Here is a 13381-nt window from a genome sequence, read left to right as displayed (position 1 = left end):
CATTCCAACGTTACCATCTGCAGAAAAAGCCTTTCACCTCAGGCGTAAACCAAACACAAGCGTGACCATGTCATTCGATTCTCAGAAAAGTGCCTGCAAATGTCATTCACTTCAGGGAACTGTCCTGCTGGTCACCGAGTCTTCTGGAAAGTCACTCGGAAGCCTCTGCTCTCTTTAACAACCATTTCACCTGAGACATCTGTGCATATTTTACTATAATAGAAATAAAAAATATTTCAATAGATATTTATCTAATTATACACATACATTTTCCAATAACAGTACTATAATAAATTAAAAAAAAAAACAATTAAAGGCTCTCTCTGCAGCACAAGCTGTATGAAAGCTCATACTTTGGGAGAAGCATCGTAAATCAGGGCGGCAATTTAATCAGCTTCAGGTACACTTTTGCAGACTAAGAAGCTACAACGTCTGATCAATCTCAGCACTCTTCATTCTATGAATTGTATTTTGGAGTAAGCACAGATTAGATGAGCTGCAACTACGAAAAATAGAAGTTTCAAAGTTTCGTTAGGAAGCCAGTAGTTCATCAAGAGCTCTGTCTGCAAGGCTCGATTCCTGCTTTAGGAATAGCTGCACAATTTTTTGATGCAAGAAAAATGCCAAGCCAACATACTCTGATAACACTGGCCTTCCCAAAATATAACTAGAAACAGAATTTAAAAAAAAAAAAAATATTTCTAAAGGCGTTCAGTACACAGTTAGTGGGCACAAGCACTCCTGCGAGCGGGCACTACAGCGTTTCTCCCGTCAACTGAGTAAACAGAATTTACCAAACCTTCACTCCTCTTCACCTCAGCGCAATATTTCGTTTTAATCTCGAGAAGACTGCTTCTAACAGAAGACAAGATTGCTGCCGCAACTAAAAATACGAACAATTTTTCCCTTCCTCTTTGCAGCCTGCATCAGTGACTGACAGCGACTGCTCCTACGGGATTTCGGCAGTAAGACTCCCCACCTTCTGGCTTTGTATTTACAAACCTTCTATCGAGAAAGACCCTGAACTGATAAGAATTTGATAAGAGGGGAAGAAATTAACTTCATTACGGCTTCTCTAGACTGAAATTGAAGCATTTCTGTGGGATTTTTTTGCTGCAAACGCTTCTAACTGCAGACCTGAGCACAGAGGATTTTGTGCAAGAAATATTTAAAGCTCACTTTATCCTTAATTCACCCTTTTCCTCCTAGTCAGTTCATTGCTCATTTGAAGCCCTAGAACCTAACAGTTTTGCTGGGATGTAAAGCAAGCGGCCTCCAGTATTTTTATTTAGAGGCTGGACCTTATTTCTCAGGCTGTCTCTTCCTCCACTCACCACTCAGGTTTTGTAGCTTGCCTATAGCTCATCTAGGTAGGAATTTAACGGGACATCAGCCATCGTACTTCAAGGAGGATGTTTCCCTCATGTGACTGAGGTTCTACTCTTGGACCTCTGCCTCGAATCTGCAAAATGGAAGCATAAGTATCAAAGAAGAAAATTAGGTGGCTAGTTTTTGTCCCCTACCACTGCGGTAGCTCTACAGAACGTTTGGAGCATTTCTTTCAGTCTTTCGTATTCTTCAAATTTCACCAACGCCGCAGGTCATCCAGTCATACGGAGGAATCTGCCTATTATCTCTGCGCTATCTGGCAGATTGCTTTCTTTTTAGTTTTACCTCCATCTCTTCCTTGTTTGAGTTAAATCACCCCATTGTTTTACAATTCACTAGACAGAGTTAAAAAGAAAACCTAAAAGGTCAAACATGGCTCCGAAAGTCGTAACGGCTTTACCTCGCTCATCTTTCAAGCGCCAAGTCAGGGCCAAAGCTAAGACCACGCTTTTAACTGCTTGTAAATTCAAATACCAGGTTTCTGTCCCTCCAGGACAAACACAAAGATCATTATGTGTTTCAACATTTTTCACTCAAGAAAGCAACAGAGCTACAGTGCCACAACCTCCCAGCAAAACGCAAGTTTGAGGTACCCTGAACCACAGCCCGGCTTCTCATCTCCACGTCGTTATGTTTTATAACCTGCCATCTCCCTGCATTCACAGCCATTATTTTTCTATCGCTTTTCCCCCCCGATCTTCTTTTATCTTCTCTCCTGTCCCCGAGCCTCCATCCCAAAGGTTGACGTATTGATCTTTGTACACAGTTCCAAGCAGTCGCACGCAGGCACCTTCTAAAATTAAACCGCACGCATTCACAGGGAGACAGACCCACGAGTATTCTACGTAATAGAAGAATATGGCCTCCAATGACAAGATTTTACTAAACAGCATTCAAACCACACTCATTACCAGCAGCACTTGGGAATTCAGCCCCGGGGGAAACATTTATTACCTAGCATAAGCGATCACTAGGGGTTAGAAGGAAACTGAGAAAACAGAAACCCAACGCACGAGCACGTAAGAAATCCTTAACGGAGCACGCACCCGCCAAAAAAAAAAAAATCCCTCTGCCCCACAGAACGACGTGGGAACGTCACGAGGAATTTCCACACGTTTACAAGGGAAAAGCTGTGCTTTCACAGCAGGCAACGAAATCTGCTGGGAGTCAAGGTCAGAGTCATCGTTTAGACAAGCCACATGAGAGTCATTTATAGCCTTAGCAGAACAAAACCTCCCCTCGCAGCTCACCAGTCAGGTGATGTGCCAGTCTAGCGAGCACCAGGCATTTATTTTGATGTAATCCCTTCACCAGAGAATTTTACAGCGAGGAGTTTTAGAAAGGTTATGCTCAAGCAGCGACATTACACGAGGATGCGCACCTCGTTACCGAACACCTCTACGCCCTGCGCTTTCTGCTTTGCCCAGAGACAAAAGCCACAGCTTTCTACAGCCGCTGGCACTGCAGAGGCGGCGTAGCTCTGGAAAAGCAAGCTGTGCTCTGCTCTAGCCCACTACATGAATCAACAGCACCGACAAACCGGCAAATCAATCCCTTCCAATTCCGAAACCCTCGTTTTAATGCTGCTAAGGAGCAAAAGGACACAGCTTGAAATTCAAGGAGTACATTGTGCTTTCTGTACTGAGTGGCTGAGACAAAAAAAAATTAAAATAAAATAACCTTTTGGTTTGTAAATTGGTATATACTCAACATAAAACTTCACAGCTACACAATTGCTGTCATTTAAACTTCCCAGTATGGTGTACAAGCATTTACTAAGCCTCACTTGCCAAGCAGTTAAGAATCATTAAACCAAGAAGTGCATCTGTTTATGTTCTTCTCAGCTCCAGAAAGAGGGGCACAGAGTTGTCATTACAGGGCTAAGATCACCCAGCTAATCAGTCGGGGAGTCTTAATTACAGCCCTTTACTGGGTGGCACCCCTCGCACACCAACGACATTTGCAGAAGTGCTGCAACTTTCGGCTGCTTCGATCTAGGACTGCCCTAAGAATTAACACAAAACATAAGCAGCCGCCACCCCCCCAAAGCCAACAAACGATCATCTGATCACCAAAACACCATTCACATCTAAAACCGTAAACAATTCCTGTGAGTCAGGGCCCTGACTCACATCCACGGATAAGTTTAGCCCGGGACACCTGAAACTGTTACTCAGCCCCACGGCTCACCTCGCGCTGGGAGCGGGGACGGCAGAACAAACCACGCACCTCCTGAGTCACCCCGGCCAGCTGCCGCCAGCACCCCCTCACGCAGACTCACGCTACCGCTGAGCCAATTCAGCACCCAGCTGCCACCGAGAGGCCTTTCCATCCCTTCCATCCCCACCAACCTGCTCGTGCCACTTCTCCCGCACCATTCCCGGCTCTTTTGGACCCCACGTTGGAGGGAATCACGCCCACAGAAAACTGACCCAATTTAAAGTGAGGATTTTTAGTTTGAGCTGCCTGAACTGTCTCATCTCAGAACCACGTGAGAACCTGGCAGGAGGGGAAGGGGAGAGGGCGAGGACCCGCAGCCAGAGGCAGGAGGAGGTCTGGAGCACCCCTGAAGCTCAGGCCATCAGTCTCAGACACAGGGCAAAGACCGGCTCACCAGACCTTCTCAGAGGCAGCCAGCGCCAGACAAGCAGGGGCCAGCTAAATCTACCTGTGGAGACGCACGTAAAGGTCACAGCCACATCCATTAGTCAGAGTTAGCTGTAAAAGTCAAGTTCAATGACATCTCCCAAACGAGGTCTTCCAGCCATTTCTCGAGAGCGCGGATCTACAGCAAGAACCCAGAGAAAACAAAAACGTGATTACAGAGATCTTCACCCAAATCTGACGGAAACCACCTCTGCAGGTGCCATGAACACAAGCCCAGTGTACTTGACTTTGACCTCTGGATCTGCAGGAGCGCTGGCATGTCTTGTACCAGCAGGTGTGCAAGACTGCAGAATCAGGGCCCTACATCAGCTGCAATATTACAACAAAATGAAGCAATCGCCTAAATAAATAAAAATACAAACTCACAAAGTTGTTAACACTCACCGGTCCGGCACACGCATTGTCCCCACTCAATCAAGGTAAAATATTAATTAGCACATCTAAAGGCAGACAGGCATACGTAAAATACTAAACCACCATAAAAATAGTTCTAAAAGAAGAGTGGTATTTGAGGAAAGAACAGTCGCAGCTATTTACTGGGAACTCTGTGCTGGTGTCAGAACGATGAAATAAACATTTGCTCACACATTACTTCAAGAACACATGATAAAATTTCAAGGAAAGGAAAGGAAAAAAAAAACACACCCAGAAAAAACAGTACTTTTAATATACAAACCAGTCAGGAAAAATCTACTGAGATTTTTTTCTTCCAGGCAAACACTTTAAGAACTACAACTTGTTTCCCTACCAAACTGATATGATCTCGCTTATCTCTTTTAAATAGACCTCTACCTTTATTTCAGGTCCTAAAGCAAAGTTCTACTGGATCTGACTAAAAAATTTATCTGCTTCTTTTAGACTTATTTTTGTACTAAACCTTCTTTCAACAGATGCTTCGGCTCCGCATGCCCAATTTTTCAGTCACAGGACTGGGAACAATTTTATGGCTACCAAATCTGGTGTTTTATTTAAATAACACGACTTCCTAAGAAACGGCGGAAAGGGCTCTGGATTTGTAAATCTGGTAAATGAAACGCCTAACAACCTCTCAAGGCTCTGGAACGCACACACTGAAGTCACTGGAAAGCAACAGTACGGGGGAAAAAAGAAAGAGAAGGAACAGTATGTACTCCCAGATACCCTCCATCAACACATCGCGCTTCCTTTAGCAACCAGACAGATTGTCAGCTCCTAAACAAACTCATCACCCAAAGCAAAGGGAGCCAGCTGGGGAGTTTTGCTGCTCCATCAGCTTCCTGGCTGTTCCTCCCGCATCCAGGTTTCTCCTGAAAGCCTGGCATCCTTTGCTCCTCTCTGAGGAGGCATCCTCTGCTGCTACTAGGAGTATCCAGGGAGAATGATGCAGATTCCTCCAAGCTGTTTCGGATAACGACCATCAATACGCCCCTTCCCTCCCAGACTTCATGATGCAAACGTGTCTAACGCTGCGCTCCTCTCGCCAGACAAGAGCCGGACTTCAGGAGGGGGGGTGCAAGGAGAAACATCTTTTTGTTGTTGAAGAAAGGAAAGGAAAGGGATAAGGGAAGGGTTTGGATGTATTAAGCACACTTGAGGAGAAACATGGATACCTTGAGGGTTCATAAAAATGAAGAGATGGGATTAGGATATCAAATGGAGAGGGGACAGAAGTCACAATCTTAGTGGAAAAAATGTCCTTTACCCCCCTAGCAGGGATTTCTACGGGGATGCAGGAGCCCTTGATCCTCCTCAGGGGCACACCTTGCCTCACAGCGATATGCTCCTTCCCACCAAGTCTCCAGGAGAGACTCCCACTGGAGGGAAGCCACACAGATTATGGAGACAAACGCCCTCATCCTGGGCCTTCCAAAGGGAGAGGAAATAACAGAGCAACAGCGAGAGAGGGTGGACATCCAGCAATGTATAGATTAAGGTTTCACCCCAAAGTTTCATGAGTAGGGAGGTTCCCCTTTGACAGGAACACTTCTTCCCCTACAGTCCCAAAAGGTTCTTGTGTCCGTCATGGGGGAGAATTCCCTCTCCTGAGATTTCTGAAGGGAAGGGTGCCAGGGACCAACAACTCAGGAGTCTCTGTGGAAAACGTGCATTTCTCTACAGCCATCCACGGAGAGACGTATGGATGTATCTATAGGAGACTGTATCTATAGGAGGGTACGTGTACCCAGGGAGTATCTACATCAGTGGGTGCTTCCACCTGAGGAGCTTGGACGTGCCTGGGTCAACATGAACAGGTCAGAGACCTGGCTCTTAGGAAGTATTTCTTTGCAGAAGGGGTTGCTGGGCGTTGGAATGGGCTGCCCAGGGCAGGGGGGGAGTCCCCATCCCTGGAGGGGTTGAAGAGTCGGGTTGACCCAGCGCTGAGGGATCTGGTGGAGTTGGGAACGGTCAGGGTGAGGTTCATGGTTGGACTGGAGGAGCTTCAAGGGCTTTTCTAACCCAGATGATTCTGGAATTCTGAGAGTGGACTTAAGTGCATCTATAGGTGGACATTGGATGGATCATCTGTGTGTGCAGAGACGTGGGGATGTCTATGCATGACCCACACAGGGCTGCCTGGGTGTGTCTGGATGTGTATGTGTCTATAGGATGTCTACAGCTGCAACAGCTGGGTGTGGGCAGACATGCAAAGGTCTGAGCACGTGGCACATGGGTGCCTATATGGACATGGGAGCTCCTCTGCACCCACATGTAGGCATCCAAGGGGAGTGTGTGTGCCTTTGTGTATATATACACCCACTCCGATCAGTGTGTGTGCAGCTATAGACATGTATGCACACCTGTACGTGTACACGTGTACTGACAGGAACACGTACGTGCGCCTGTTTGCACCCCTACAGATATCCAACAGTGTGAACTTCACTGAATCCCAGAACCATCTGGGTTAGAAAAGCCCTTGAAGCTCCTCCAGTCCAACCATGAACCTCACCCTGACCGTTCCCAACTCCACCAGATCCCTCAGCGCTGGGTCAACCCGACTCTTCAACCCCTCCAGGGATGGGGACTCCCCCCCTGCCCTGGGCAGCCCATTCCAACGCCCAACAACCCCTTCTGCAAAGAAATCCTTCCGAAGAGCCAGTCTGACCCTGCCCTGGCGCAGCTTGAGGCCATTCCCTCTTGGCCTGCCGCTGGTTCCTTGGCTCAAGAGACTCATCCCCCCTCTCTGCACCCTCCTTTCAGGCAGTTGCAGAGGGCCAGGAGGTCTCCCCTCAGCCTCCTCTTCTCCAGACTAAACCCCCCCAGTTCCCTCAGACGCTCCCCATCACACCTGTGCTCCAGACCCTGCACCAGCTCCGTTGCCCTTCTCTGGACACGCTCGAGTCATTCAATGGCCTTTTTGGAGGGAGGGGCCCAAAACTGAACCCACTCATCGAGGTGCAGCCTCACCAGTGCCGAGCACAGGGGTGAGATCCCTTCCCTGTCCCTGCTGGCCACGCTACTGCTGATACAAGCCAGGATGCCATTGGCCTTCTTGGCCACCTGGGCACACTGCTGGCTCCTGTTCAGCCAGCAACTTGCAGCTATACGTCCCCTCCACGTGCAGGTACACATCACCCTCACCTATAGTTATCGCATATAGGCGCCTACATGCACATACGCATCTATATCCGTGTCCATATACGTACCAGCAGGCACTATGTAACTGTGCACACCCACATCTACGTACTTACCTCCCCACGGGTGGGTTCACACATACACAAGTGGATGTACATAGACAGGCAGGACACCGAGCTGTGTGTTCACGTGTAAGTACAAAAACTGTTGTAAACACACGTAACCAGCTACATGTACTCCTGTATGTGTGTATACACCTCCGGGGTATATATAACTGACCCAACGTACACACCTAGAGGTTATATATGGGTGCACGTAGCACAGCTGTGGGGCAGACACACGCTTGGGCACACGCTCACAGCACAGGCATGGTTCGAGGGGACGGCGTGTACTGGCCACATTCACAGCACACACCCGGCACACAGCGTGCACCCCACACACCCCGACAGGCTCCCGAGGACGGGGCACCCTGTCCAGACCCCCTCCCGGGTGAGTGTGCACCCAGCATCCGGATTCTCCCTCGCGTACCCACGTGACGGGCACCTCTCTGTACGGTTTTTATCTGGCACGTATCCGTATTTCCAAGCAGATAAACCCCGGCGACGTGAACCCACACACGCACCCGGGAGCTCACGTACCCGGCACCTGCGTTTCCCACACACCCCCCTGGGGGTGCAGGAGTGGGGGGTACCCCCACCCAGCGTGTACCCACGCTCCTTGGCGGACACAAGCATGTACCCACGAGGCTGGCACAGCTCCGGGCACGCCTACAGCCGACACGGACGCACCGGGCAGGAACACGCCAGTCACACGTGTCCGTGGGCACATCCACGGCCAATGTTTGCGTGTGCTCCGGAGCGGACCGGGACCCCACATCCCCAGAGGAGCGTGTCCCCAAAACACAGCCACCCCCACGGGAGCACCCGTGTGGGGACCCCCACGTCGGGACGGTCCCTGCCCGGAGGGAGGCAGCGCCGTGTTCCCAAGCACCGTCCCGGTTCCCCCTCCCCGGTGTGTGTGTATGGGGGGGGGAGGTGTCCGCGGCAGCGGTGCGCGGTCCCCGTTCACTCCCCCCCGACGCCGGTGGGTGGGTGCTGGCCCGCGGTGTCCCCCCCCTCCTCGTTACCTTCTTGACGGTGCGCGGCGCCTCGGTGACGGTGCCGTCGGGGCTGACGAGCGCCTCGGCCGCAGCGCCGCCGCTGTCGCCGCCGTCGCGGTGCCGGTGCTGGGGGTGATGCGGGTCGCTCCGCTTCATGGCCGAAGCCTGAGGCACCTTGGCGGCACCGGGAGGCAACCCGGCGGCGGACAGCCCAGGGCAACCGCTCAGCGGAGGCCGCTCGCCGGCGCAGGAGGGGGCCGGGGCCGCCTCACGCTCGGTAACCGTTAACGGGCAGGCGGCCACGCCGTGCCCGGGGGGGTGAGGGGTCACCGGCTCACACGGCGGCCCCGCCGCTTTATCCATGGGGCCGCTCAGCTCCTTCAGCTCCACGGCGGGGGCTGCCACCTGCACCGACATCGCCGCCGCCGCCGCAACCGCCGCCGCCGCCTCCGGCTCCCTCAGGGACCGCCCGCCCGGCCGGCCCCGCCCCCTCGCGGCCCGCGGGGCATGCCGGGACGTGCAGTCCTCCCGCCCTCTGCCCCGCCCCGCCCGCCCACCCTCCGCGACTACAACTCCCGGCAGCCTCCGCGCGGCGCCCCCTCCCGCCCCGCCTTCCCGCGGCGCCGCGCGGGGGCGTCTGGGAAATGTAGTCCGGGAAGGGCCGGGGAGGGGCGGGGGGAGCGCCGCCGCCGTCCCGCTGCCGCCGGGCAGAGGCGCGGAATGGCGGCGGCAGGCCAAGTCCCCTTAGGGCCCGCCGGAGCCGCGCACAGGTCGTGGGGCTTCCAGCGGCCTCCACACCCTCTGTGGGCAGCCGGCGCAGCTCTTGACCTCCCTCCCTGTGGAGAAGTTTGTTGGGTTTTATCACGTTTTAGTGGAATTTTCCGTGTTTCGGCCGGTGCCTGTCGCCGGCCTCTGAGCAACCCCCAGCACAAGGGGCTGTGCCAGGCTGCGCTCCCCGCGCCCGCTGCTCCGCCATAAGCAATAAAGACTTGAAAATGAGGAGCCGAGACGTTCTGGCAAGGCGAGCGCGACATCTGAGAGCCCGGAAACTTGCTGTCCTGCCAGGTCCTGCGAGCCCACAGAGCCCCTTTCTTCAGGGGCCTTCGCGCAAACAAAAGCCAGTAACAAGCCGCGTTTTTCTAAATCGAGTTCTTCAGGAAAGTTCCTCTTAGGGAAGGGAAATTCAAACCCATCCTTGTTTGGGTTTTTTTTATTATTATCACTGTTAGGGTTAACGCGGTGTCTCTGGGCACAAGCCAAGGACCGGAGCCGGTGTGTTTGGGGCTGTGTAAACGCAGATCGAGCGCGACGATCCCGTCTCGCTTGAGGGGCAGGAGGTCACATCCAACATGTTGGGCCGGTTGGAGGCAAAAGGAGAGTTTATTGGTACCCAAGGGGACGTGATGGGCCAAGCAGGAGGGATGTGGAGGAGCCCAGAAAATGGAGATGCATGAACTACTGCAAGCTGGAGTGGACTTTCAGGATCCACCAGAAATGCCAGAAGTTAGAAACATGCAGGACAAAACAACTGGCAAGATTGTGATGACTGGGAGACTTTCTGATTCCCAAGTTAACACCCGCCACCTGGTGCGTTTGAGTCACTCGCAAGCCCTGGGCGAGCTTGGTGTTTGTTATGAGGTACAGGCAGAGGAGGAGCCCACGGAAACCCCCCCAAAATCAAGAGGCAGAGGAGCAAGGAGGTAGAGGGGCAGCAAAACCTGAGAAGCCAAAGGAGGGTTTAATGCTTGGAGAGGAAAACCTGGTCAGCAGCTGATGACACGCTGCATTGGTAAAAACTCACTGGGGACAGGAGGAAAAATGGTTTCATTATATGCAAGGGTGACAGCTGGACTGGAAAATGCCTCTGATGGAGGCGAGGAGAGAAACGGCTGTAAAGCATTTAATGGGCTCCGAAGGCAACCCTGTACCAGAGGCGGAGGAGAGGACAACGGGAGGAATGTATGAGGGGGGTTGAAGTTAAAGGCAAAGCAGCACATTGTGCATGGAAAGTGCCGGGGAGAAGTCCCGACTTTGCTGAACTAATGCTGTTTCCTTACTGAAGTGAAATCAGAATCCACGTGCGGGTCTCACAGCACGTTTCTCCCTCTCCCTCAGATCAGAAAACTCAGTCTCAGGGCAGATTTCAGTCTCAGAAGGGGCCTTTGAAAACAAAACTCTTTGAGAGCTGCTGTGGGAGGGATTTGAAGTTGTAGCAGATGAATATCCCTCCTTTTTGATAAACGCTGCATGGTTTTTTTGCAGCCGTAAGACAAGAGCAGGCTCCATGCAAAGCCCCCAGCTCCTGCACCGCCACGGTTCTGCTGCAGAGCGGGGCTTGTGCTGACCTGGCGCCCAGGGCAGAAATCCTCCAGCTGTTATCGTGTCCTGGTGCCACAGATCCCACAGTCTGACAAAAAAAAAAAAAAAAACACAAAAAAACCCCAAAACCAAACACCGAGTTGTTTTGCACATGTCTGACCTGGGGGAAGCTGCTGCTGGGGCAAAATCCTGACCCTGAGGTTGGTGCTTTACGCTACCTGCGCCCCAGCCACGCCTCGCCCGCCTCACTCGGCGCAGGATCTTCACCACACTCGCCTTTTAAAGGGCACAGTCCTCAAATGGAGTTACCAACAGGGATGGCCTTTTCCTGAGAAAAAAATAAAAGTCATATGCTAATCTCAGCACACCCAAACACCCTGGCGCTAATCGGACGTGACGCTGTCACGTCGGGGTGCAAACCACGGAGCGAACCGACGATACCACAGTGTTGCTGGGGATCCAGCAAACACTGCAACCGGAGCAATGCGCAAGGCTGCGCTTGATGATTTTATCTGGAAAAGTGATGGATATTGGGAGAGGAAGGGAGAGGCGGTTTGGTTAGGGAGGATCTAGCGGTTCACAGAATCCCAGAACCATCCAGGTTGGAAAAGCCCTTGAAGCTCCTCCAGTCCAACCATGAACCTCACCCTGACCGTTCCCAACTCCACCAGATCCCTCAGCGCTGGGTCAACCCGACTCTTCAACCCCTCCAGGGATGGGGACTCCCCCCCTGCCCTGGGCAGCCCATTCCAACGCCCAACAACCCCTTCTGCAAAGAAATCCTTCCGAAGAGCCAGTCTGACCCTGCCCTGGCGCAGCTTGAGGCCATTCCCTCTTGGCCTGCCGCTGGTTCCTTGGCTCAAGAGACTCATCCCCCCTCTCTGCACCCTCCTTTCAGGCAGTTGCAGAGGGCCATGAGGTCTCCCCTCAGCCTCCTCTTCTCCACACTAAACCCCCCCAGTTCCCTCAGACGCTCCCCATCACACCTGTGCTCCAGACCCTGCACCAGCTCCGTTGCCCTTCTCTGGACACGCTCGAGTCATTCAATGGCCTTTTTGGAGGGAGGGGCCCAAAACTGAACCCAGCAATCGAGGGGCGGCCTCAGCAACAATCAAACACTCGGGGCTCTGTGAGAGCAGCACCAGTGGTGCCTGCGAGAGAGGTTTGGGCTGGCTCCCTCCCCGCGAGGGCAGAAGATGGTGAGAGGGATGGGAGATGGGCTGCCTGGACGTAGGTGTCGGGCACCTTCAGAGAAAGCAGTCTCGGAAAGGCAAGAGTTCTTTCCTTTCTGAGCCGTGGCTGCGTGTAGATCTGCATGGGCGATAGCCGGCCTCCTCATAGCAATGATGATGACAAACGACAAAATGGAGGCAGAAAAGGAGTTAAATAGCTGCGGTCTCTCCCAGAGCGCTAAGGGCAGGCTTGGCTGCGGGCTGCGGGATGGAAATGCCTCTTTCCCCGACGGGCTGGGGACGGGCAGGCCGTGCGTGAGTGCGCCCTTCACCGCCCGCGGTGCTGCTGGCAAGGCCCGGCCTGCGGGATCCAGCTTTGGAGGGATGGCGCGGCGTGGAGCAAAGGCAGGGCACGGGCAGATGCCTGCGCTGCCTGCGAACTGGCGTTCCTAAACCCCCAAAGGGAGCGTATCGTAGCCCAAAGGTGAGGAAAGAGCGAGATTAGAGCCTGATGTCAGACATTTTGTAGTCGTCTCTGTCCTCATCGCTCCCCTGGCATGGGATAACCAGAGACGGAGGAAAACCCAGACAGACACGGGTGTGCTCTGGTGCAGACACCCGTGCTTTGATCCCGCACAAAGAAAACTTGGGCTTTTCTCCACCACAACAGCTACAAAATCGAGCGTGGCCGAGCCGTTCAGCTCATGAATTGCTGCGTGGCCCTCAACTCCTCCGTCCGACCGCACCGCGCCGTGGGGAACGGCTGGCATCGCGCGGTGATGCCGGACGCCTGCCCGTGAGGAGACCCGGCTGGTTACCGGCTCGGCAGAGCCCCGACCGACTTCACGGTCTGGATTTACCCATTCCTGTGATGTTTAATCCTAAAAGTAGCGCTGAAAAACGGAGCCAGGTTAGCGAGGGAGGGCAGGGCTGCTCGGCGTGGATCCTCTCCGCCTCCCCGATCCCGGCAACAAGCCGCCCAGCGCCCATGAGTGGGGCCAGCACAGAGCAGGGGAGCTTCACCAAAGGCTGAGCCTTCCAGACACGAAGAAAAGGGGGGAAAAAGAGATTTATACGGGTGTTTTTCAATTCTTTAAGATTAATACCCTACTCTAAGCCAACAGACGCAGCAGTCATCTTGCTGAGATATAGCTAATCCCAAACTAGAAGTCGATACCCTATA

General features: G+C 52.9%; 1 protein-coding gene across 1 annotated transcript in view; it reads right to left on the bottom strand.

Annotated features, from left to right (window-relative positions):
- AHCYL2 (adenosylhomocysteinase like 2) overlaps positions 1–9193 on the bottom strand; it is a 111221-nt gene extending 102028 nt beyond the window's left edge. The window contains exon 1 of the mRNA XM_074869614.1: positions 8735–9193. Coding sequence (XP_074725715.1) covers positions 8735–9124 — 390 coding nt within the window. The 5' untranslated portion in view covers positions 9125–9193. The remainder of the gene's footprint in view (positions 1–8734) is intronic.
- Positions 9194–13381: the final 4188 nt, after the last annotated feature.

Source organism: Strix uralensis, chromosome 5 (genome assembly GCF_047716275.1).
Source record: "Strix uralensis isolate ZFMK-TIS-50842 chromosome 5, bStrUra1, whole genome shotgun sequence".
NCBI classification, from domain to species: domain Eukaryota; kingdom Metazoa; phylum Chordata; class Aves; order Strigiformes; family Strigidae; genus Strix; species Strix uralensis.
Note: the sequence above shows the minus strand (reverse complement) of the source record. Positions and strands in the feature narration are given on the sequence as shown.